Here is a 25739-nt window from a genome sequence, read left to right on the forward strand (position 1 = left end):
CTACAAGGCCCACACTTTTTATTAAGTAAAGATGAATTCCCTAGTACTACATTTTAAAAGGCAAGACAGATTGCAGTGCCTACTCAGGTGGTGGTCTCACGGCAGCTTTTTCAGAAGGCAGCTGAGGAGGCATGCACTTTTGACTGGGTCAGTGGGAGGACATTTGGCTGATGTATTTTCTCACTCCTTCTGCCCCTGCCTGCATTCCACATTTAATGTGTTCCTTCTCACTTGCTGCCTTTAGCCATTCTAGCATGGCTCCTCCCTCTGTACCACATTCTACACCATCAGCTACGGTCTCAGAAAGTTTAGTGGTGGGACAGATAAAACCCATGTTCTTAATGTATACTAGAGTCTGGGAATTATACTTTAGTCACCAAAATCCTCTCCTCAGATGACAGTAAGTTTCAAGTGCCGTTTTCTGGGTGTCACTTTGTATGATGTGTCCTGCACAGTGACAGTTTAGGTGCTAATTGCTGTGCACGTGACAGTTAGGTATAGTTGTCATCTTGAACAAGCAGAGAGTACATTTATTTGAGCCCTCCATGTTATGATAATGAAATTTATATTCCAAAGGTTTGGTGATACTGAAAAGAAATATTCACTAGTTAACTAATTCCTTGGAGTTCTTGATTGCAAACAACAGAAAATGATTTTGGTTAGCATAAAAGGAAATGGGGACACTTCCCTGGGGGTCCAGTGGCTAAGACTCCTTCGTTCTGAATGCAGGGAACCCAAGTCCAATCCTTGATCAGGGAACTAGATCTCACATATTGCAACTTTAAAGATCCCATGTGCCACAACTAAGAACTGGCTCAGCCAAAATAAATTTTAAAAGAAGAAAAAAAGAAAGTAGGATTTTAAAGAAAGATAGAGGATAGATCAGGGCTACCCTGGTGAGTGGCTTAGCAGTAAAGAATTGGCCTCCAATGTAGGGGCCTTAGGAGACGCAAATTCAATCCCTGGGTTGGGAAGATTCCCTGGAGGAGGAAATGGCAACCCACTCCAGTATTCTTGCCTGGAGAATCCCATAGACAAAGGAACATGAAGGGCTACAGTCCATAGGGTCATAAAGAGTTGGACACAACTGAGCAACTGAGCATGCTTAGGATAGATCATAGAATCAATTTTAGGGCAAGAGGACCAAGCTTGTGAAAAGGACATAATTTAAAAGAGACCAGGCAGAGAACATGGCCCAGGTCTTGTCAGAAAGAAAGTCTAGTCTAGCAATTATAACCCTAGCTACATATGTCCTGCTTCTGTTTCCATGAGTACTTCTAAGTGTCCCTCTGTTCCTCCATCACTTGATCAGGATTCCAAGTACTAAACAAGAGGATCTATTAAATAATAGGCTTTGTTCACATGCTACTAGCTTCCATGAATCAAAGAGAGGATATAACCATCTACTTTATTTTCTATTTTGGGAGATGGAGAATACCCTCAACATAACAAGGAGTTCAGATGCTCGGTAGCCAAATAGTAATAATAAATCTTCAGCAAAGACCCTTTTTCAAGTTCATAAAATTGTGTTAATATTTCTAATAACACAAAAATGTTTAGCTGTCTTTGACATGGTCTTCTCATGAATGGCACTACTATGCCAAAAAAATGTTTTCCACTATATTTATGTATACCAATTAAAGTCATCATCCTTTACTTACAATTTCATTCAAGATATATGGAGTATCAAACAGTATTTATTATAATTTTACCCCAGAGATTCTATGGGTAAATATTCACTTATCGAGTAACTACTATATTCCAGGCACTGCTCTAGGTAAATTATGTGCAGCATCCTAGTTCGTCCCCATAGAAAATGAAAGTGTTAGTAGCTCAGTCGTGTCTGACTCTTTGTGACCCCATTGACCGTAGCCCAATAGACTCCTCTATCCATGGAATTCTCCATGTGAGAATACTGGAGTAGGTTGCCATCCCCTTCTCCAGGGGATCCTTCCAACCTAGGGATCGAATCTGAGTCTCCTGCATTGCAGACAGATTCCTTACTGTCTGAGACTCTAGCAAAGTGAACTCCCAAAGCACCTAGCAAGTTTGGAAGGACTTTGCAAACTCCGTATCATTTGTGAAGAAAATGAGATTCAGAAGGTACATCATGGTCTCAAAGTCACCAAGCTGTTTATATGTGGAGGCAGGACTAGAATCTAAGATTTCCTTTCTGAAAATATGTATTTGGTTACCATAATCATGGATTCTCTATGGGCTGCACCCCACAGACCTACAAGCCTTGTGCCTGCCTAGCTTCAGGACTGAGGAAAGAGCTCAAAGTAAGCAACAGAGACATTAATGGTTTATTGAATCAGGGGAGCTTACACATCTGAAACAAGGCCCTGGAGTGATACTCCACAATGTAAGGTGATGGCAGGCAGGACATGGCAGCAAGTCTGCTCTGGGGGAAGAGAAAATTACTAGTTATAGGGGGAATTGACATCAAATTAGCTCATTGGTTACCAGAGAAACTAGCAGAGGGGCACACCCCTCATCACCTTTATTAAGAACAATCACTAGCTGGGATGAGGGACAGTATGTAGGAAGGTCAGTCATCTGAGTAGGGTGTAGGTGAAACAGACATTGGTTGAGCAGGAGATGTACAGAGAGCAAGAGAACAGCCATCTTGAGTGGACTGACTATACACACACCTTGGCTGGTTTTTTAAACTTAAAAATCTATAATAATTATATATATATATATCTTTGGAATATATGTATGCAATAAAATAATTTTTTAAAAAAAACCTTGGAAATGATAAGTGCAAGGGTGGCTCTTTCTTTGCTAATGAGGTGACTTTAGGATCTCACTCAAGCTGGTTGTCAGGAGAACCAACCATACATTAGAAAATTGAAGCTTTCAGTCCTACCCTCCCACTTCTGGAGAGGGGAGAGGGGCTGAAAGTTAAATCAATCTACAATGGCCAATGATTTAATCAACTATGACTATGCAATAAAACCTTTCAGTTCAGTTCAGTTCAGTCATGTCTGATTCTTTGTGACCCGTGGACTGCAGCACACTTGGCTTCCCTGTCCCTCACCAACTCCCAGAGTTTACTCAAACTCATATTCATTGAGTCCATGATGCCATCCAACCATCTCATCCTCTGCTGTCCCCTTCTCCTCCTGCCTTCAATCATTCCCAGCATCAGAGTTTTTTCAGATGAGTCAGTTCTTCACATCAGGTGGCCAAAGTATTGGAGTTTCAGCTCCAGCATCAGTCCTTCCAATGAATATTCAGGACTGATTTCCTTTAGGAGGAACTGGTTGGATCTCCTTGCACTCCGAGGGACTCTCAAGAGTCTTTTCCAACACCAGAGTTCAAAAGCATCAATTCTTCGGCGCTCAGCTTTCTTTATGGTCCAACTCTCACATCCATACATGACCACTGGAAAAACCAAAGCTTTGACTAGATGGACCTTTGTTGGTAAAGTTATGTCTCTGCTTTTTAATATGCTGTCTAGGTTGGTCATAACTTTCCTTCCAAGGAATAAGCATTTTTTAATTGCATGGCTGCATTCACCATCTGCAGTGACTTTGGAGTCCCCCAAAATAAAGTCTGTCATTGTTTCCATTGTTTCCCCATTATTTGCCATGAAGTAATGGGACTGGATGTCGTGATGTTAGTTTTCTGAATGTTGAGTTTTAAGCCAACTTTTTAACTCTCCTCTTTTACTTTCATCAAGAGGCTCTTTAACTCTTCTTCACTTTCCGCCATAAGAGTGGTGTCGTCTGTATATCTGAGGTTATTGATATTTCTCCCGGAAATCTTGATTTCAGCTTGTGCTTCATCCAGTCCAGCATTTCTCATGATGTACTCTGCATATAAGTTAAATAAGCAGGGTGATAATATACAGCCTTGACATACTCCTTTCCCGATTTGGAACCAGTCTGTTGTTCCGTGTCCAATTCTAAATGTTGCTTCTTGACCTGCATACAGATTTCTCAGGAGGCAGGTCAGGTGGTCTGGTATTTCCATCTCTTTCAGAATTCTCCACAGTTTGTCGTGATCCACACAGTCAAAGACTTTGGCATAGTCAATAAAGCTGAAGTAGATGTTTTCTGGAATCTTGTGCTTTTTTGATGGTCCAACGGATGTTGGCAATTTGATCTCTGGTTCCTTGGCCTTTTCTAAGTTCAGCTTGAACATCTGGAAGTTCTATTCACTTACTGTTGAAGCCTGGCTTGGAGAATTTTAAGCATTACTTTGCTAGCATGTGAGATGAGTGCAATTGTGTGGTAGTTTGAGCTTTCTTTGGCATTGCCTTTCTTTGGAATTGGAATGAAAATTGACCTTTTCTGGTCCTCTGGCCACTGTTGAGTTTTCCAAAATTGCTGGCATATTGAGTGCAGCACTTTCATAGCATCATCTTTTAGGATTTGTAGTAGCTCAACTGGAATTCCACCACTTCCACTAGCTTTGTTCGTAGTGATGCTTCCTAAGACCCACTTGAGTTTGAATTCCAGGATGTCTGGTTCTAGGTTAGTGATCATACCATTGTGATTATCTGGGTCATGAAGATCTTTTTTGTATAGTCCTTCTGCATATTCTTGCCACCTCTTCTTAGTATCTTTTGTTAGGTCCATACCATTTCTATCCTTTATCAAGCCCATCTTAGCATGAAATGTATCTCTAATTTTCTTGAAGAAAATTTCCAGTCTTTCCCATCTATTGTTTTCCTCTATTTCTTTGCATATAAATAAAGCCTTTATAAACACCCAAAATGGGACTTCCCTAGTGACTCAGTGGTAAAGAATCTGCCTGCTAATGCAGGTGTGGGTTCAATCCCTGAGTCAGGAAGATCTTCTGGAGAAGGAAATGGCAACCCACTCTAGTATTCTAGTATTCTTGAATGGGAAATCTCATGGACAGAGGAGCCTGGAGGGCCAGAGTACATGGGTTGCAAAGAGCCAGACGTGACTGAGTGACTGAACAACTACAACAGCAAAATACTCAAAAGGATTGCGTTTAGAGAGTTTCTGGTTTGGTAAACACATGGAGATTTGGAGAGAGTGGCATCCTTTGAGAGAGTATGGAGGCTCCCTTCACCATGCATTGCTCTACACATCTCATTCATGTGGATTTTTATCTGTATCCTATATTATATCCTTTCATAATAAACCAGTAATCTAGTAAGTGAGTTCTGTGAAATGCTTTAGTAAATTAACCCTAAGAGGAGGAACCCCTGCTTCATAGCCAGTTGGTCAGAAGTACAGCCCAAAAATACGGGCTTGGGGTTGAAGTAGGAGAAGGGTTAGGCTAAGACCTGTGGCATCTGATGCTGCCACTGGGTATATGGTGTCAGAGTTGAACTCTTGTACTTCCTGCCATTGTCCAAGAATTGCTTGTTCTCCTTGCCAGAACACTCATTTAAAATTGCCCCAGACTTACACTCATAAGTGAAAATTGACTTGAAAAAATAGATCCTTCATTGTGTCACTGAAAAATAGAACAGAACCTACGGTGCTCTAAGAAAAAGCGGAGCAGGAGATTGTCAATGTGATTTTACATTTAACATTCTTCACTGGGAACCAGAGCAAAGTAGAAAGTCATCTGTCATCAAATGTTGCAAAGGCCACTGCCCTAGTTAAACCACTGTGAACTGGGGCACTTGAGTCTCAGTAATTCAGGACTTTTATTTTCAGCACATGTCCCCATTCATTCCTGTAGAAATGAAGGCCATCTCTTGACTCCAAATGTGCCATTTAACTTTTACACATAACCTGTAACTTTCATTCAAGAGTGAAAACAGAAAAGTGGAAAATGTTACATTCTCAGATAAAATAAATTGAAAGCATTTGAGCAAAAGGGAAAAAGTTTTCGGGCTTATTCCACCAAAATAAAGTGGGTTCCGCCCTGTAGCTCAGATGGGGGAGAATCTGCCTGCAATGTAGGAGACCCAGGTTTGATCTCTGGGTGGGGAAGATCCCCTGGAGAAGGGAATGGCAACCCACTCCAGTATTTTTACCTGGAGAATTCCATAAACAGAGGAGCGTGGAGGGGCTACAGTCCTTGGGATCACAGAGTTGGACATGACTTACTTATTCAACCAAAAAGATGTATCTCTAGTTGTGTACCCTAAGTGCCTTTCACTTTATCATTTGTTCTGTAACACATCCTACTGACCATAAACAGCACTATTAACAAAGGAAAATATCTCCAATCCATACAAATCCGTATAATGCAAACCCTACTTGGAATGAGAGGAAAGCCCTATACTTCATGAGATTTTTTTATTCAAATGCCAACTAGGTCTGACTCTGCATAGCTTATTTCAACTAGAGTTCAGAAATGAACCCAAGAATCATGAAGGTGTCGCTTTATTCCTGTTAGACACTCTGGATTCTTCTTCTATCTTATCATTTTATTATTATTCCCCAGCAGGTAAGGTCTCTGGCTCTTTCTAGTAGTGGCTAAGGTCAAGGGAAAAGGATGATCTGAGTAGAAGTGGTAGACATATTGACGCTCATGGGAAAATGCAAAGCAGTTTTTGCTCAGTAACAGGAGGGTTAAGTTGTGGTTATGGACACTGGAATTCAGTTCTGATTCAAATCCTGGTTATCGACTGAGTAATCTTGGGCAAGTTATTTGGCCAATCTGTAACTAGTAGCCTCATCTGTAAAACAGAGGTGATAAGAAAACTTCATGGAGTTATGGTCAGCATTAAGGGAGTTAATAATGTAAAGCTTCTAGGTCAACGCATAGTAAGTCTTCAGTAAATAACAAAATTATGAAAATTTTGCACATGCATTTTCTCATGTATCATTTTCCAAAATATTTTCATGGAGTTGCCTAGCATTCAACCATCGAGATGAACAAAACCTGATTTAACTTATTGCCTATTGTAACATATTTTTTGATTGTTTCAATTTTTCACAGTTACACATTTGTTTTTCAGATTAACATTAAAGTCATTGCTAGTTTCCAAGAAAAATATTCCTTGATTTTTTTTAATTGGAATTATATTAAGCCTATACATTTATTTGGAGAACATTATTTTACATAGTCCAATTTTCTTATCCTGGGATATAGGATGTCTGTCAACATATCTGATCTTTTTAAAAAGTGCCTCTAATATTTTATAATTATTTTCATAGACACCATTTATATTTATTTTTACATTAATTCTTAGGTATTTTAAAATTCTGCTGTTAGGAACTATTAAATGAATTTATTCTTATTCCTTGCTGTTACAAAATATTTAGTATTTTGTTTATGGTGTTTTATATAAGATGTTATCATTTTTCATAGTAAAAGAATCAAAACTTTTTGGGTATAACTGTTTTTATACACAGAAAAACAATGTGAACCTAAATCCTAAATTTAGAGCAACTTTTACCTATAATATTTTAAAAATTAAAATACTTTCTAAAAGGTAAAAAATTAAAATCTGTAATATAAATATAGCTCTAAGAAATTGTTAGGATAATACCACAGAAAAATTATTATCATAAACAGCATTTTTGCTTCATCTCCCTTAAACAAACAGTAAGACCAATTTAGTCCAAGTAGAAAAAGCAAGAACTTAAGGAAACACTATGATTCGTTAACAGGTTCATTTATTAATTATAAAGTACAGAAGTTTAACACCACAGCACTGCCTTCTCCTCTACATGTTCCTCCTTAGTATCCTTCTCGTAATTCTGTAATTATCTTGTTTATTCATTGCTTACTGTTTTATTGTCTATTTTTTCCCCACTCCCAATGCAATTTCTATTCAGGCTGCAGCCATTTTTGTCTCCTTTACTACAATAATCAACACCCACTGTAGAGGAGGAAAATTTTTTTCTTTCTTCTCTTCTATGTTCTTTGGCTGGCCAAATAATTAAGTTAACATAAGATAGATTAACAGGAGAAAACAAATTTAATTTCATTCATATAGAAGCCCCAAGGATACAAGACTCAAAAGCAAGTTGAGCAACTGAGGCTTATATGCCATCCTGAGCTAAGGAATGGGATAGGGGTCTGGAGCTTCAAAGGGGAGAGGGGTAATTCACAGGACAATCACAGGAGCAGATGTTTGGTAATTATGTATGTGCCCTGCCATATGCACAGGTCTTTCACACATTCACACATCACATGTTCCCCCTTGTCATTGTCTCCTTTCCCCTCCACACCCAGCCCCTCCACCTGCACAATCAATGTTTTCCTCTTTACCTATCATTTGTATTAGCACAAAACCGTCTTTCAATGTCTCTCATCTTAAAATAAAAATTCTTTAATTCAACATCACTCTCCAATGATGGCCCAGTTCTCTGGCTTTTAAAGGGGGAATGTTGTGCTTATGTAAATATACACATATGTATACACACAAATGTATATATATATATATATATATCTATAAAGATGCATGTAGGTTGATAGATATATGATGGGAAGATGTAATTTTCTTCTAGATGTTTCTTTTTTCCAATAAAATAAGAAAAGTCATCAACTAACAGAAAAGAGTATTAGAGATCTGAGTAGTGAAAAAATTGTTGTAGTTATTGTTTAGTCGCTAAGTTGTGTCTGACTCCTTCAATCCCATGGGCTATAGCCTGACAGGCTCCTCTCATGGGATTTCCAAAGCAAGACTATTGAAGTGGGTTGCTACTTCAGGGGATCTTGCTTCTCCAGGGGATCTTCCCAACCCAAGGATCGAACCTGCATCTCCTGCATTGCAGGCAGATTCTTTACCACTGAGGCAGCAGGAAAGCCCTAGTGAAGAAATTGTTTGAAACAATTATCTCAGAAAGTGAAAAAGTGAATTTGGTAGGGTAATACAGTAGGATTTGAAAGGTAGTACAGAGCAGCCGTTTAAGATGTAGTACTATAATAAAGGAGAAACAAGTAGCATTTCCTCCATTCACATTCATCTATTCAGGGAGCAAATGGCAAGCTTACTGAGGACATACATGTTCAAGGGAGAAATTATAGCAATGAACCATGGTGTCTAAACTAAGTAAGAAGGAAATGAGGGCTTCAAACTGGTGAATGAATGCATTGTTCAAATGGAACCAAACAACAGTTGGGGAAGTAAATGAACAGAAGAATAGGAGATTCAGTTCTCAGGTGAATAAAACTGTAAATAATCCTCCCCTGCAATTCTCCAAAGGTCCTGCACAGTGTGACTTTAACCACTTGTACACAGCTTGAAATGTCATGACGTTTTCTCAGAAGGCTCAGTGTGGATTTCCTCTACCCAGTCAAGTATGATTTTACTTCCTTACAATTTCTCAGAAATGCATCCATTAAGAAAAATAGAGTCTATCAGTACAACAACTATATATCCTTTTATCTTAAAGTATTTTAAATTGTTTTAATGCACCAACCAAAAAGCAAATCATCATTCAAACCAAACAGCCTATTAGAGTCCCATCCTTAAGTGCTGTTTTGTCTCTCTGCTTATTATTCTCTTAGCGATAAAAACAGAAATCATATGACCAAATGTGAACGCTAAACCATTTCCAAGATAACCTGAACAGCAAACAAATAGAATCCTGTAATGCCATCTTGAGCGTTCTTCAGAAAACTGTTACGAGGGCAAAGAGTCCATAAAGTAAGGCGCAAGGATAGGCAATGAGAAGTTGCTGTCCTTCCATGGCCAAAGCTGACGTGAAGATTTTGGAGGCTGAGAGACTACACCAGCCAATGATGACCAGTGCCGACACAGTTCCAAAGGTGCCCCTACAGCAGAGACCAAAGAGACGGTTATCTTATACCAGGAGAGAAAGAAGTTATTGAATCACACAGCTGCCTCTAAAATGTCCTTGGTATATTTCCTCCATTTGTAAAATGAGGGTGAAGGGTAATAGGAACTAAAGGCCTCGGCCAGTTAGAATTTTGAGTCAAGTTCACCATTAGAAGCTAAATATTTCATAGGTAGGTAAAAGCTCAGATTACTGGAAATAGGATTGACCTACAGTCACTTTCCGGAGAAGGCAATGGCACCCCACTCCAGTACTCTTGCCTGGAAAATCCCATGGACGGAGGAGCCTGGTAGGCTGCAGTCCATGAGGTCGCTAAGAGTCGGACATGACTGAGCGACTTCACTTTCACTTTTCACTTTCATGCATTGGAGAAGGAAAGGGCAACCCACTCCAGTGTTCTTGCCTGGAGAATCCCAGGGACGGCGGAGCCTGATGAGCTGCCATCTATGGGGTCGCACAGAGTCGGACACGACTGAAGCGACTTAGCAGCAGCAGCACAGTCACTTTCATAAGTCAAAATCACAATTACTAAAATTCTTTTATATGAACTATGTTTAGAGACTTCTTTTATAACTACAAATTTCTATTCCCTGCTTTCTTCCTAAATTTGCCCACTGTATGAGCATAAAAATGACTGGACTTGAATTCCAGTGGGGTTCCCACCCCCCAGTGCTCCAGGGCCATGTCCTGGGTTTTTGTCTGAGACAGCAAAGCCTGACACAGCTCAGGGAGGGAACAGATGGAGCAGGAAGGCACAGATGTGTGTGGCCTCCCAACTCATTGCTGAAGATCCCTTTGGTTGGTGTGGGTGTAGATTTTTATAATATTGAAATGGATTTGTTCAAATTCATATCTTCAAAAAGTAACTATGGAGGCAATTGGTTCTTTAGGAAGAAAGGAGAATGAAGTGACTTGACAAAAATTGCAAGTAAGATGGACATTAAGTCAAGAGCTGCTAACTCCCAGCAGCATATTGTTATGTTTGCCATCAAACTACACTGCCTCACTTGATCTGGTTCAATCTGAAATTGAGGATTGTGCTTATTATTTGTGACAATGACAGAAATACCCACTCTTAACAGTGGAACCAAAGCAAAACAAGTGGAAAGGTACACTGTGTAGTTTGCAGTGGCTTAGGATTGTAAATAAACCAAACACATTTTAAAGCACTCTAATAAATATTATGTCTGTTGGCTTAATTAATGCTATTAGAAATAAAATTTAGAGGATTCAATTTACCAGTTTTTTGTGAACAAAAATGTGAGACTATATATGATTCATTTGAATGTTATAGTGATATGCCCAAAAAGGTAATCTCAGTTTCATGGTCTTTAGGGATCAGTTAGTTGTTCCTTATTAATATAACTTAATGGATTCTTAAATCATCCTTTACATTTCAGAATGAAAGTCTAATGAAAAATATCAGACTACTGATGATTCTCAAAATTTGAGTTGTAGTTTTAATTTTGTTCTTTTAATAATCCAGAGTGATTTAAGATGCCCCAAAGCTCAACTTTGTGAGAAATAATGTCTAAAACATAAAAATTTTTAAATGGCGGATCATTATAGTATTCTTTGGCAAAAGCATCTGACAAAATAGAAATTGTAAAACTGAACTCTCTAGTAACATGTCAAACATCCGTATCAAACAACATAGTAAACAGAAGAGCTAGTTAAAGAACATGATATACAAAAGTCAGGGACAAGACTCAGGAAATATACACCTAACTCACATTGTGGGCTTCACTGGTGGCTCAGACGGTAAAGAATCTGCCCGCAATGCGGGAGACCTGGGTTCTGTCCCTGGGTTGGGTAGATACCCTGGAGAAGGGAATGGTTAACCATTCCAGTATTCTGGTCTGGAGAATTCCATGGACAGAGGAGCCTGGCAGGCTACAGTCCATGGGATCACAAAGAGTTGGACACTATTGAGTGACATTCATTCACTTTTCACATTGTACTTACACATTCAAGGTTTCCATTTGCCATTGTATTTCTCTTTTTTAAGTGTTGAGTACTCACTGGTAAAGTAAGGGTTTGCTCTATGTTATTCTGAAGACCATTACTTCCAACAAACTTAAGGTTACCAGGAGGTAAAGAGTGGGAGGGATAAATTGGAAGTTTGTGAATGACATATACACTCTATTACATGTAAAGTAGATAACTAATAAGAACCTACTGTACAGCACAGGGAACTCTGCTCTGTAGAGGGAAATCTTTCCCCCTTCCCTGGGAAGGGAAGCCAACAATATGAGCTAGAGGTATATTTATTGAAATATATTTAATACCCTGTACTACCCCATATGGGAAAAGAATGCAAAAAATAGTGGATATATATGCAACAGATTCACTTTGCTGTACAACTGAAACTAACACAACATTGTAAGTCAACTATCCTAGAATAATTTTTTTTTAAAAAGTGTTATTTTCAAAATGAAACCGTATTAAAACAGAAAAGCACTTCTATCTATGCATTTCTCAATAATGTTATGAAGAAAATATTTGAGATTATATCTAAACAAAAATATTAGTCTTTCTAAAATGTTTATCTGGCATTGACAAAGTCTGTATAATAACCTATCCAATATAGTGTTAATAACCTAAAACTTGGATCATCCGAGAAAAAAATGTGAATTGTGTCTATATGGAAAAATGAGCACTGGTAGCAAATGATATGTTTCTAATTGGGTTTGGAGCTTGGGAGGTGATAAAGAACTATGGAATTACTTGCTCTCCCCAGCCCAAAGTGGTAGTGCTCTGTATATGCCCTAGGAAAGTGCCCAACAGAAGTGTATTCACTGAATCCTTATGTATATTTTTGAATTACAAATACTAACTGCCCAGGAAGTAAAAAAGAAAAAAAATATTGACTGAGTGTATATGCTATGAAGTTTTCTAGCATCAATATTCTCACCAGGGTTCCTGGGAGTTCTGCACTACAAGGAGCCCAGCTGAGAAAGAACAGTTGCTTCCCTCCTAGAAGGCAGAGTGCCTGGGAGCTGAAGCAATTTGTCAGGATTCACCAGGCACTTACTCTTCCTAATTCAAACAAGTGAATTTTCTGTAGTTGGTTATATTACCCATGGCAATAGTTCATATTGAAGAATGTGACTACGAATGAAGCACCAATTTTAAAGATAACTTGGTTTAATTTATTTTTTAAATCATTGAAATAGGAATAGCACCTGAGCCAAAACCGACCTACTTTCCTGAAACTGTATGTAGCTTTTAATAGCCAGTTTCCCCAATCTTCCTACTAAAATGATCAGAAAGAGGTTAACTGTTGCACTGATGCGGCAAGCTTCAGCGATGTTTGTACATGTGGGGTCAATTACTAACACAGACACTTACTGCAGTGAGAAGAAGATGGCGCAGCTGGAGAGGATGACCATGGGGAGCAGGCAGTATCCCAGCACACTCGCCACGCAGCCATAGGACACTCCTGAAGAGCTCATCAAGTTCAGTAAGGCATGAATACCTAGGCAGCCAATGGCACTCATGCCATACACATAACCAAATTGGACTTTTCCTGCCTGAAACAATGGGAAGAAAACAGTTTGGATACACAATGAACATCAAGAAGAAACCAGATTGTCAACAAAGCAGAGAATACTTTCGAATCATTCAGCTCAATGTTATTCATGTCTTTGGAGTATAAGCATCAGGAGATTGGGAGCTCTAAAGAAAAACTGATTGTAATATAGATTCAGGTCATGAAAAAAATCCCCTCTATACATGGGATGGCACAAGCATGCTTATATCCCCAGACTGATATTTTTATTATAGATTGCCTGTTGGGGTACTAGGCATAGGTGAGGATATATTTTCTTTCCTTATTTGTTGCACAATTAAATGAATGAATAAATGAATAAAAAATTCTGATTTAGTCTTGGAGATTTATAAGACATAATAGTAATATTATCAAACATCTGTTACATTTACTATCTTAGGTCCTGTTCTAGAGATTCTACATAAATTAATTTATTTAATCCACACTATATAATGAGTAGGTATCATTGTTGTACCCATTATACACAGGAAGAAACTGAGGTGCAGAGAGATTATGGGACTTGCCTAAAGTAAAATAATGCTAAGCACTGAGGCTTAGCTTGAACCCAGGCAGTCTGGCTCTACAATTTAGGCCCTTAATACCTGCAGAAGCTCCAATAAGTGACAGAACAAGGGGACCCAGGTGGCGCAGTAGCAAAGAAAATGAAAGTGAAAGTCGTTCAGTCGTCTCTGACTTTTTGTGACCCCATGGATATACTGTCCATGGAATTCTCCAGGCCAGAATACTGGAGTGGGTAGCCATTCCTTTCTCCAGGGGATCTTCCCAACCCAAGAATAGAACCCAGGTCTCCTGCATTGTAGGCGGATTCTTTATCAGACGAGCCACAAATCCATCTTCCAACACAGGAGATGTAGGACACATGAGTTCGATCTCTGGGTCAGAGATTCCCTGAAAGAGGAAATGGCAACCCACTCCAGTATTCTTGCTGGGAAAAACCCCATGAACAGAGAAGCCTGGCTGCTACAGTCCATGGCGTCCCAAAGAGGTGGACACAACTGAGAATGCACACACATGCAAACTAGCATATCCCAAACTTATGTGACTGGAGAATCCTGTTTTCATAATGCCTACTACCAGCTTAACTAAACAGACTTTATGAAAAACTGATTTACATAAAGCAAGCAATAGTGAATCATAAAGGTATTGTTAAAGGAAGTCAGACTAAAGTATTCAGGATAGACTGCTGATCTGAGGATTCATCAGATAGCCGTCACCCGCACAATACTGGAGACTTGTTGCTGAAGCAGCTCCATTAAACTCATCCAGGGAAAGTCACAAACTATTGTTGATTCAATAGAAGATATTTTAATGTTTGCTATCCGAGGATGCCAAATCTCCAGTAAAAAATGCATGTCATTTTTATATATACATTAAGCTGGTTAGAAATTCTAGATAAAGATTGAAGAGGCTGACTCTGATTTTCATGGAAATTATACAAAACCAACAAAACTGATTCTCAGAGAGAGAGCTTTTTAGCTGTCATTTTTTCTTTTCCATAGCTGTTATTCATGAAGTCCTTATATCTTACAGAATAAAGAGATATTTATTTTGTAGTCAATTAACGGAGAATATCATGACCATTTTATTGTTCAAAACTGTCAAGCTATTTTGAATTTTTCTTCCTCTGCAGTTGGGGAAGTTGATCACTACTAAGTTCTTTCACAAAATGTCCCTGGGCTATGCTGCAGAATTCTCTCCTGCATTAGCCATAATAAGTCCTTCTGGCTATTTTGTGAAGTAATGCTGATAATGCTAATGGGTATGCTAAAAGAACCACATCAGTTATGAACTGCACTATTGGGGAGTTTGTTCCACTTGGAAAATCGTGACAATTTCAAATAACTTTCATGTATTAGAGAAACATTTTACTTGACATTTAATTGGATGGGATAATTCAGAGGTACAAATAGTTGTAATGGTGACACACAACTTCCCTACACTCAAAGGACACGTAGCTGGCCCATGACTCTAACCAGTTTTGTGAATGGGGTAAACAGAGGGTGGATTAAATTAATTTGGTAGTAAAATTGTCCTTTTTCATATCAGTTACTGACTTCTCTCTTTATCTCTTTCTCTTGTTAGATTATCCAGTGTGAGGCTTAATTCCATTTGGCAGGGGCCTTTCGCATTTTTTAATTTGTTTCACATTCTAATAAGGGCTTGTAATTGAACTGGAAAATAAATGTTCAATTTCTTTTTACATTTCAAATGTTTGAGATCATCCTTGTACCATTACTACATCTTATTTGAAATACTTCTTATTCTTGATTATGCTTTTATATTGGCCATGCATATCCCTTTTCCAGATCACACTTACAGCTCTACTAGAAAAATTAAATGGAGCCATAGTTTTAAAACATTTGTGTTTATGGTTTGGGGGCTGAAAATAATTTTAAGAGGAAAAATAAGTAAAATTAAATCTGTGTTGAGTGTTTGAAGCTGTTCTTTCTGGTTTGCTTCCTGCAACATGAAGAAAGTCCCCTAAAAGATATTGTGCTTTGTATCAACATAAATCATAAAAATGATGAGTATGTGACTATGAATATTACACCTCTGGAGATAATGAGCAGATTTGAATATTGTTTCTGGATTGAGTCTTGCTTTCTTTATTATAGTGCACTACCAGCTCATAAAATCATCTTTTACATTTTAATTTCAGATATCCAGGACAGGGTTAAAGCCTCAAATGGACTCTGAGTTAAAATATGGCTTTATTAATATCCAGCTGAGTTTTTCAGTCCTTATTGTTCTACAAGTATCAGAATCAATTCCGGAGTAACTGCATGTGATAGTAAAGTTGAAGTGAGAATAGCTGCTTAAAATCTTTGAGAAAATATGAATTTTTACACATTTCCTAAAATTTCAGATTTGAAATGAACCTTAAGAATCACTTGTATAAGCCTTTTTTTTTTGTCTTCAAAGTGAAAAAAAATGGAGGCCTAGAAATAAGAAATAAAAGGTTCAGGATCTTATCTGGAGGCAAAGTTAGGGGCAGATCCAAATTTTTCACTCTCAGTTGAGTTCTTTGTTTGTATTGTTTTACACTTAAAATTGAGGCTATTTAAATAATTCCAACTAACATAATGTACCCAAAAAAGATCTTAATGGGATTAATTTTTTCCTTTAGGAGATGGTAATAGTAATATTTTCTACGAAAAAACAAACAGCTGTTATATTACAAATTACCTGAAAAAGAAACAAGAGTTAATATGTTAAATTAATTGTTTCTGACTATTTGATTAATTGACATGGTCTTACTTGCAACTTAATCTAATATTAATCTAACTTAATCTAATATTATCAAATTACTGTGGCAAAGGCAGAAGGAATGTTTGAAACTGAATTAAAACTCTAGTTGATATAGTGTTATACTTGCAGAGTATTTGCATTTGCTGTAGTTCAAAGGAAGAAATAAGATGCCATAACTAAATACTATTGTATTGGATAAACATGACGTACTTATCGACCAAGTTACAATGCACAAACTAGATTTCTATCAGAATTTTGATTAGTATTATGTACTTAGTAATGCAAAGTGAAAATTAATTTAGTTGCAAATACATTTCATAGCTACTTTTGAGAAGTATAGCTGCATTAGGGGAGTGGATAGCTGTAAGAAACAGAAGTGAACTGAATAATTAATTTAAGGACTTTTCCTAGCATCTTAAATTTTCTGTATCATCTCTCTTGCCAAGTTTACCATTTTGTGCCTTAATGAAACTGTACTTGTCAGACTGGCTTGACCATCTTTTTCATCCTCTGCTTTTAATGTGCTGTCATTACCTCCTTAATGTAAAACCATAAGCCTTTCCTATTTCTTATTTTTCTCTCCTTTTTTGAGGGGGAGAAAACATTTTTCTAAAGTATGAAATAGAATATCTTCTAAACTTAGGAGGAAAAATATTCTTTTTTGGTGACTCCTAATGCCCCATGGAAAAGAAATGCAAAAAAGCAAAATGGCTGTCTGAGGAGGCCTTACAAATAGCTGTGAAAAGAAGAGAAGCAAAAAGCAAAGGAGGAAAGGAAAGATAGAAGCATCTGAATGCAGAGTTCCAAAGAATAGCAAGAAGAGATAAGAAAGCCTTCCTCAGTGATCAATGCAAAGAAATAGAGGAAAACAACAGAATGGAAAAGACTAGAGATCTCTTCAAGAAAATTAGAGATACCAAGGGAACATTTCATGCAAAGGTGAGCTTGAGAAAGGAGAGAAATGGTATGGATCTAACAGAAGCAGAAGATATTAGGAAAAGGTGGCAAGAATACACAGAAGAACTATACAAAAAGATCTTCACAACCAAGATAATCACGATGGTGTGATCACTCACCTAGAGCCAGACATCCTGGAATGTGAAATCAAGGGGGCCTTAGAAAGCATTACTACGAACAAAGCTTGTGGAGGTGATGGAATTCCAGTTGAGCTATTTCAAATCCTAAAAGATGATGCCGTGAAAGTGCTGCACTCAATATGCCAGCAAATTTGGCAAATTCAGCAGTGGCCACAGGACTGGAAAAGGTCAGTTTTCATTCCAATCCCAAAGAAAGGCAATGCCAAAGAATGCTCAAACTACCACACAATTGCTCTCATCTCACACGCTAGTAAAGTAATGCTCAAAATTCTCCAAGCTAGGCTTCAGCAATACGTGAACCGTGAACTTCCAGATGTTCAAGCTGGTTTTAGAAAAGGCAGAGGAACCAGAGATCAAATTGCCAACATCCACTGGATGTATGAAAAACAAGAGAGTTCCAGAAAAACATCTATTTCTGCTTTATTGACTATGCCAAAGCCTTTGACTACTTGGATCACAATACACTGTGGAATATTCTGAAAGAGATGGGAATACCAGACCACCTGACCTGCCTCTTGAGAAACCAATATGCAGGTCAGGAAGCATCAGTTAGAACTGGACATGGAACAACAGACTGGTTCCAAATAGGAAAAGGAGTTCGTCAAGGCTGTATATTGTCACCCTGCTTATATAACTTATATGCAGAGTACACCATGAGAAACGCTGGGCTGGAAGAAGAACATGCTGCAATCAAGATTGCCGGGAGAAATAACAATAACCTCAGATATGCAGATGACACCACCCTTATGGCAGAAAGTGAAGAGGAACTAAAAAGTCTCTTGATGAAAGTGAAAGAGGAGAGTGAAAAGTTGGCTTAAAGCTCAATATTCAGAAAACTAAGATCATGGCATCTGGTTCCATCACTTCATGACAAATAGATGGGGAAACAGTGGAAACAATGTCAGACTATTTTTTTGGGCTCCAAAATCACTGCAGATGGTGACTGCAGCCATGAAATTAAAAGACGCTCACTCCTTGGAAGGAAAGTTATGACCAACCTAGATAGCATATTAAAAAGCAGAGACATTACTTTGCCAACAAGGTCCATCTAGTCAAGGCTATGGTTTTTCCAGTGGTCATGTATGGATGTGAGAGTGGACTGTGAAGAAAGCTGAGTGCTGAAGAATTGATGCTTTTGAACTGTGGTGTTGGAGAAGACTCTTGAGAGTCCCTTGGACTGCAAGGAGATCCAACCAGTCCATTCTGAAGGAGATCAGCCCTGGGATTTCTTTGGAAGGAATGATGCTAAAGCTGAAACTCCAGTATGTTGGCCACCTCATGCGAAGAGTTGACTCATTGGAAAAGACCCTGATGCTGGGAGGGATTGTGGGCAGGAGGAGAAGGGGACGACAGAGGATGAGATGGCTGGATGGTATCACTGACTCGATGGACGTGAGTCTGGGTGAACTCTGGGAGTTGGTGATGGACAGGGAGGCCTGGCTTGCTGCGATTCATGGGGTCGCAAAGAGTCGGACACGACTGAGCGACTGAACTGAACTGAACTGAATATCATTGCTCCCAAATTTAAAGAATGAAAGAGACCCAACACAAGACAACTGGTGACGCCAGGGGGGTAAATGTCTTCATAAAAAATAGAAAACTAAAATGACAGGGGAAATATACAGGTCGAAAAAACAAATCACTGCTTATCATTGCAAGTCTGTTTATTCATAGTAGCCTAACCAGGAACAAGGAGACTCATCTCAGACCTCACAGGATATCTGCAATAGTCTGGAGACACAACCCAGAAAAGAAAATATTGAGTAAATAGGGGATGTTTGTCTAATGTTACAACAGAAATCACACAGAAAGCAAGAAATAAAATTTTGGCCCTATTATTTTCAAATTTCACATGTTCCTTCAACTTTTTCAGATTGATAGTCTTTTTTAAACAACAGAAAAAGGCTTAACAATAAGAAAATCATTTATATGATTTCCTGCTTTGTTGAAAATCTGACTTGGTGATTTGATTTTCAAAATTCTATTTAAATTTACATTTTTTAAAATTTGTCATAAGAAGTGATGACAGTTTCTTTTTGCCATTATGGTTCGAGTAGATATGTCTCTCTTACTAAAAAAAATGTAGTCATGAATTAAACAAGTTTCAGTTTATAAAGTGATATACTACTTTCTGTGTTTACAAAGACAACTTCAAAAAATGACATTTGGAAGGGCATACGTTAAAATCTGATACTTGGCTGTCATGTATACAGAAGTAGAAATATGATATTGTAAACATGAAACTCAGATTATGGTGTAAACCAACGTTACCTCAATTAAAAAAGAAAAAAAGTCTAGAACTGGCTGCTGTTCATTACCAAAAGTAGGGTGGCTCCTAGAGCCATGCAGAACAGGATGGGCCCAGTGAGATCTGTTTCATTCATAATGCTGCCATCTGCTGGCTTCATTGGGTTTAACACTGTCAAGGTTTTTTGCCATATGTGATCAAAATTAATTCCAAGTTCTGCAAAAAAAAAAAAAGAAAAAGAGATAACATAAATATAGAAAAATAAGCATGAGTAATATTCTTTAATTAAAGTTAACTTATTAATTTACAAAGCACTTTAATCTGTTTGTTATACCATCATAGTCTAAAGTTCTATGTAATACGTATGATACAGAGCAACCTTAAACAAAAAGAATGTATATTCCCACACAGTGTCCTAGAGGATATATTTTAGAGATATAGTCAAGGAAAAAATTCCTGCTCTGCAGCAAATATATGGTTAAAATCTAGCCAAAAGTGAAGAAAGAAATGGACATTTTCAGTAAAGATATAAAATATAATGGTAGCTAACAACCCACTCCAGTGTTCTTGCCTGCAGAATCCCAGGGACGGGGGAGCCTGGTGGGCTGCTGTCTCTGGGATCGCACAGAGTCGGACACGACTAAAGTGACTTAGCAGCAGCAGCAACAAACTAAAAGTCCCATCCTATTGCACAGTTATTTCTTTTTCCTGCGTTTTCAACTGCTAACACTTTTGAAACTTGTTCTATGAAACATGCATCATTTTCAAATCAGTTCAGTTCAGTTGCTCAGTAGTGTCCAACTATTTGCCACCCATGGACTACAGCATGCCAGGCTTCCCTGTCCAACACCAACTTCCAGAGCTTGCTCAAACTCATGTCCATCGACTCTGTGATGCCATCCAACCATCTCATCTTCTATCATCCCCTTCTCTTCCCGCCCGCAATCATTCCCAGCATCAGGGACTTTTCAAATGAGTCAGTTCTTCGTATCAGGTGGCCAAAGTATTGGAGCTTCAGCATCAGTCTTTCCAATGAATATTCAGGACTGATTTCCTTTAGGATGGACTGATTGGATCTCCTTGCAGTCCAAGGGTCTCTCAAGAGTCTTCTTCAACACCACAATTCAAAATTATCAACTCTTGAGTGCTTAGCGTTCTTTATAGTCCAACTCTCACATCCACATATGACTTTTGGAAAAACCATACTTTGACTAGATGGATCTTTGTCAGCATAGTAATATCTCTGCTTTTTAATATGTTATCTACGTTGATCATAGCTTTTTTTCCAAGGAGCAAGAGTCTTTTAATTTCATGGCTGCAGTCACCATCTGCAGTGATTTTGGAGCAGAAGAAAATAGTCTGTCAGTGTTTCCATTGTTTCCCCATCTATTTGCCATGAAGTGATTGCCATAATCTTTGTTTATTGAATGTTGAGTTTTAAGCCAGCTTTTTCACTCTCCTCCTTTACTTATATCAAGAGGCTCTTTAGATCCTCTTTGCTTTCTGCCCTAAGGCTGGTGTCATCTGCATATCTGAGGTTATTGTTATTTCTTCTGGCAATCTTAATTCCAGCTTGTGCTTCACTCAGTCAAGCATTTAGCATGATGTACTCTGCATTAAGTTAAATAAGCAGGGTGACAATATACAGCCTTGAGGTATACTCCAGTCCATTTTTCCATGTCTGGTTCAAACTGTTGCTTCTTGACCTGCATGCAGATTTCTCAAGAAGCAGGTCAGGTAGCCTGGTACTCCCATCTCTTGAAGAAATTTCCACAGTTTGCTGGATTTCCCACAGTCAAAGGCTTTAGCATAGTCAATGAAGCAAAAGTAGATATTTTTCCAAAATTCTCTTGCTATTTCCATGATCCACTGGATATTGGAAATTTGATCTCTGGTTCCTTTGCCTTTTCTAAATCCAGCTTGAACATCTGGAAGTTCTCGGCCTATGTACTGTTGAAGCCTGGGTTGGAGAATTTTGAGCATTTCTTTGCTAGAGTGTGAGATGAGTGCAATTGTGTGGTAGTATGAACATTCTTTGGCATAGCCCTTCTTTGGGATTGGAATGAAAACTGACCTTTTCCAGTCCTGTGGCCACTGCTGAGTTTTCCAAATTTGCTGGCATATTGAGTGCAGCACTTTCAAAGCATCATCTTTTAGGATTTGTAGCAGCTCAACTGGAATTCCATCAGTCCCACTAGCTTTGTTCGTAGTGATGCTTTCTAAGGCCCACTTAACTTCACATTCCAGGATGTCTGGCTCTAGGTGACTGATCACACCATTGTGGTTATCTGGGTCTTTAACATCTTTTTTGCATAGTTCTTCTGTGTATTCTTGCACCTCTTTTTAATATCTTCTGCTTCTCTTAGGTCCATACTGTTTCTGTTCTTTATTGTGCCCACCTTTGCATGAAATGTTCCCTTGGTATGTCTAATTTTCTTCAAGAGTCTCTAGTCTTTCCCATTGTATTATTTTCCTCTATTTCTTTGCATTGATCACTGAGAAGGCTTTCTTATCTCTTCTTGCTATTCTTTGGAACTCTGCATTCATATGGATATATCTTTCCTTTTCTCCTTTGCCTTTTGCTTCTCTTTTCTCAGCTAACTGTAAGGTCTCCTCAGACAACCATTTTACCTTTTTGCATTTTTCTTCTTGGGGATGGTTTTGATCACTGCCTCCTCCATCCATAGCTCTTCAGGTGCTTTATCTATCAGATCTAATCCCTTGAAAATAGTTGTCACTTCCACTGTATAATCATAAGGGATTTGATTTAGGTCACCTGAATGGTCTAGTGGTTTTCCCTACTTTCTTCAATTTACATCTGAATTTGGCAATAAGGAATTCATGATCTGAGCCACAGTCAGCTCCTGGTCTTGTTTTTGCTGACTGTATAGAGCTTCTCCATCTTCGGCTGCATAGTATATAGTCAATCTGATCTCGGTATTGACTATCTGGTGATGTCCACGTGTAGAGCCGTCTTTTGTGTTGTTGGAAGAAGGTATTTGCTATGGCCAGTGTGTTCTCTGGGCAAACTCTGTTAGCCTTTGCCCTGCTTCATTTTTTACTCCAAGGCCAAATTTGCTTGTTACTCCAGGTATCTCTTGACTTCCTACTTTTGCATTCTAGTCCCGTATGATGAAAAGGACATCTAATTTTCAATTAGCAGTGTTATTTAATCTGAAGACACTTAGCCAGGGTCTGGTATTTTACTTCCGCTCCTCCTAATGAGCTATGCTATGCTAACTATGTAAAACTCCACGGAAGAGAAAAGGTTCTTTCAGCAAGTAACAGCAATCATGGGTGCACACATATTTCAATCAGGCCAAAGCTCTGTGTTGTTGAGTGTGTGTATTCAGAGACTGAATTCTTGAGACAATTAACCTTTCTCTTTTTTGAGTAGTGATGGTAAAATAAAATAACCAAAATCACTGAGGCCGTGTCTGTGAGTCTAAATTCATTTATACGTTTGTAATTTTTTTCCAGTGCCTTATTTTTCAAAGAATTGTGACTGCCACATTACATATTACATACTCCTCTGCTAGATTCTGTTCCTCTTATATATTTTTCATTAAAAAGAAAAGAAAAACACCCAGACACTTGACATACAGTGAATAAAGAAATAAATTCCAGGATTACATCAGTTACTTTTCTTACCACTCCGATAAACTTTAAGATGTAGAAAAAAAAAAAAAACATTTATAAGGAAGAAGAATGTAATTTCACTAGTTAGGAACCAGTAATTAAGCTGATTTCCCTCCTGCTATCATCTTAAATTTGAATAAGAGTGAGGTGGGGGTTAGGAAAAACTGAAGCTAAACTACTATAAAGTACATACGTTTCAGTTGGAAAGAGTGGAAATCTTTTAGCTGAATGTTTTTACTGAATTTTGCTGTAAGCCCTGGAAGATTTACATGTGTTGGTCTTTCTGACACGCATGGAGGCAAGCACTGTTAGTTTATTTCTACTTTGTGTGTTAGATGGTTGAAGTTTGGGGAGATGAAGTAAGTTTTCCAAAGTCACAAAGCCAGTAATAGAAAATTTAGGTTCCAGCGCTGGAGAATCTGACACAAGAACTCATACTTTTCAAATAAATAAATAGATAACAGTTCAATTTAAAGGATAGATAGAGGAATTGAATAGACATTTTTCCAAAGAAGACATCCAAATGGCCAAGAGGTACATGAAAATGTGCTTAGCACCATTAATCATCAAGAAAAAGCAAATCAAAATCACAAAATCATTTAACACCTGTTAGAATGGCTAACATCAAAAAGAAGTAAGTATTGGTGAGGATATGGAGAAAAGGCAACCCTTCAATACTGTTGGTGGGACTGTTAATTGGTATAGCCACTATGGAAAGCGCTATGGGGGTTCCTCAAATATTATAAAAAAATAGAACTACCATATGATCCAGCTATGTCATTGCTGGGAATATATATGAAGGAAACAAAACCAGGATATCAGAGAGATACCTGCACCTCCACTTTGATAGCAGCACTGTGTATGTCCATGCCAAGTCACTTCACTCGTATCCAACTCTTTATGACCCTATGTACCATAGCCTGCCAGGCTCCTCTGTCCATGAGATTCTTCAGACAAGGATGGGTTATTTACTATTAGTGCCACCTGGGAAGATAGCAGCATTGGGTACAACAGTCAAAACCACCTAAGTGTTCATTGATGGATGAATAGATTTAAAAGTTATGGTGTATATATATATATATACACACACACACACCATGGAGGGCTTCCCTGGTAGCTCAGCTGTTAAAGAATCTGCCTGCAATGCAGGAGACCCCAGTTCAATTCCTGGGTTGGGAAGATCCCCTGGAGAAGAGATAGGCTACCCACTCCAGTATTCATGGGCTTCTCTGGTGTCATCTACTTTCAATGTGTAAGACTTGGGTTCAATCCCTGGGTTGGGAAGATCCCCTGGAGGAGGTCATGGCAACCCACTCCAGTATTCCAGCCTGGAGAATCCCTATGGACAGAGCTTCCTGGTGGGCTACAGTCCATTGGGTCACAAAAGGTTGGACACAACTGAGCAACCAAGCGTGCACATGTGTGTGCACACACACACACAGGAATACTGTTCAGTCATAAAAAATAAAGAAATTCTATTATTTGTGACAACATGAATGGACCCTGGGGGCATTTTTTCTAAGTGAAATAAGCCAGAAATAAAAAGCCAAATACTGCATGGTATCACTTGAATGTGGAGTCTAAAAAAAATTTTTTTTTAAGTCAAACTTACAGAGTCAGAGTAGAAAAGTGGTTGCCATGGGGTAGGGGAAGCAGGAAGAGATCGGAAAAAGGTTAGAAAAGCAGAAAAAGAACCCACCCTTTTAACCATAGCTTTGATTGAGTCAATGTGCATCTAATCTTATAATGTTTGTATTTTTTTTTAAGTGTGTTCAGTTCTCCCATGTGAAGGATTGTATTCCCAAATCATTGGTACCTGGCACTTAACTTCCCTTCACAGGATTTAGTAACCCTCTTTGGTCAAAGAGAGGGTATAGTTCAGTTTCTTCTATAGTGGCATGTACCACCTAAACACCTTGCAGAGCTAACATTCTACACACAGGGTATCAGACGAAATTTCAATGATTGCCATGACATAGAGGGGTCTTGCTCCAATAGGGATCTAGTCAATTTCAGAATATCAGCCAGACATGGCCTGAATTAGGATAGAAGGTGTATCTTTCACTCTTTCCACATCCAGGGTGACAACTGCTAGCCACCCAAACTTGAAAAGAAAGAATACGAATTTAATTTGAATTAATTTAATAGTGAGCAAACAATTTTACAGTTCAACTTTCCTTTTTACTTTTACAGTGTATTTGTATATTTCTTAGTGAACATATACTTTGGAAAATATGAGCAGT

At 38.3% G+C, this 25739-nt stretch overlaps 1 protein-coding gene across 1 annotated transcript in view; it reads right to left on the reverse strand.

The window, feature by feature from the left end:
- Positions 1–7546: 7546 nt before the first annotated feature.
- YIPF7 (Yip1 domain family member 7) overlaps positions 7547–25739 on the reverse strand; it is a 33616-nt gene continuing 15423 nt past the window's right edge. The window contains exons 4-6 of the mRNA XM_070372342.1: positions 19928–20072; positions 13044–13225; positions 7547–9669 (exon numbers count right to left, since the gene is read on the reverse strand). Coding sequence (XP_070228443.1) covers positions 9507–9669; positions 13044–13225; positions 19928–20072 — 490 coding nt within the window. The 3' untranslated portion in view covers positions 7547–9506. The remainder of the gene's footprint in view (positions 9670–13043; positions 13226–19927; positions 20073–25739) is intronic.

The sequence above is a fragment of the Bos mutus genome, chromosome 6 (genome assembly GCF_027580195.1).
Source record: "Bos mutus isolate GX-2022 chromosome 6, NWIPB_WYAK_1.1, whole genome shotgun sequence".
NCBI classification, from domain to species: domain Eukaryota; kingdom Metazoa; phylum Chordata; class Mammalia; order Artiodactyla; family Bovidae; genus Bos; species Bos mutus.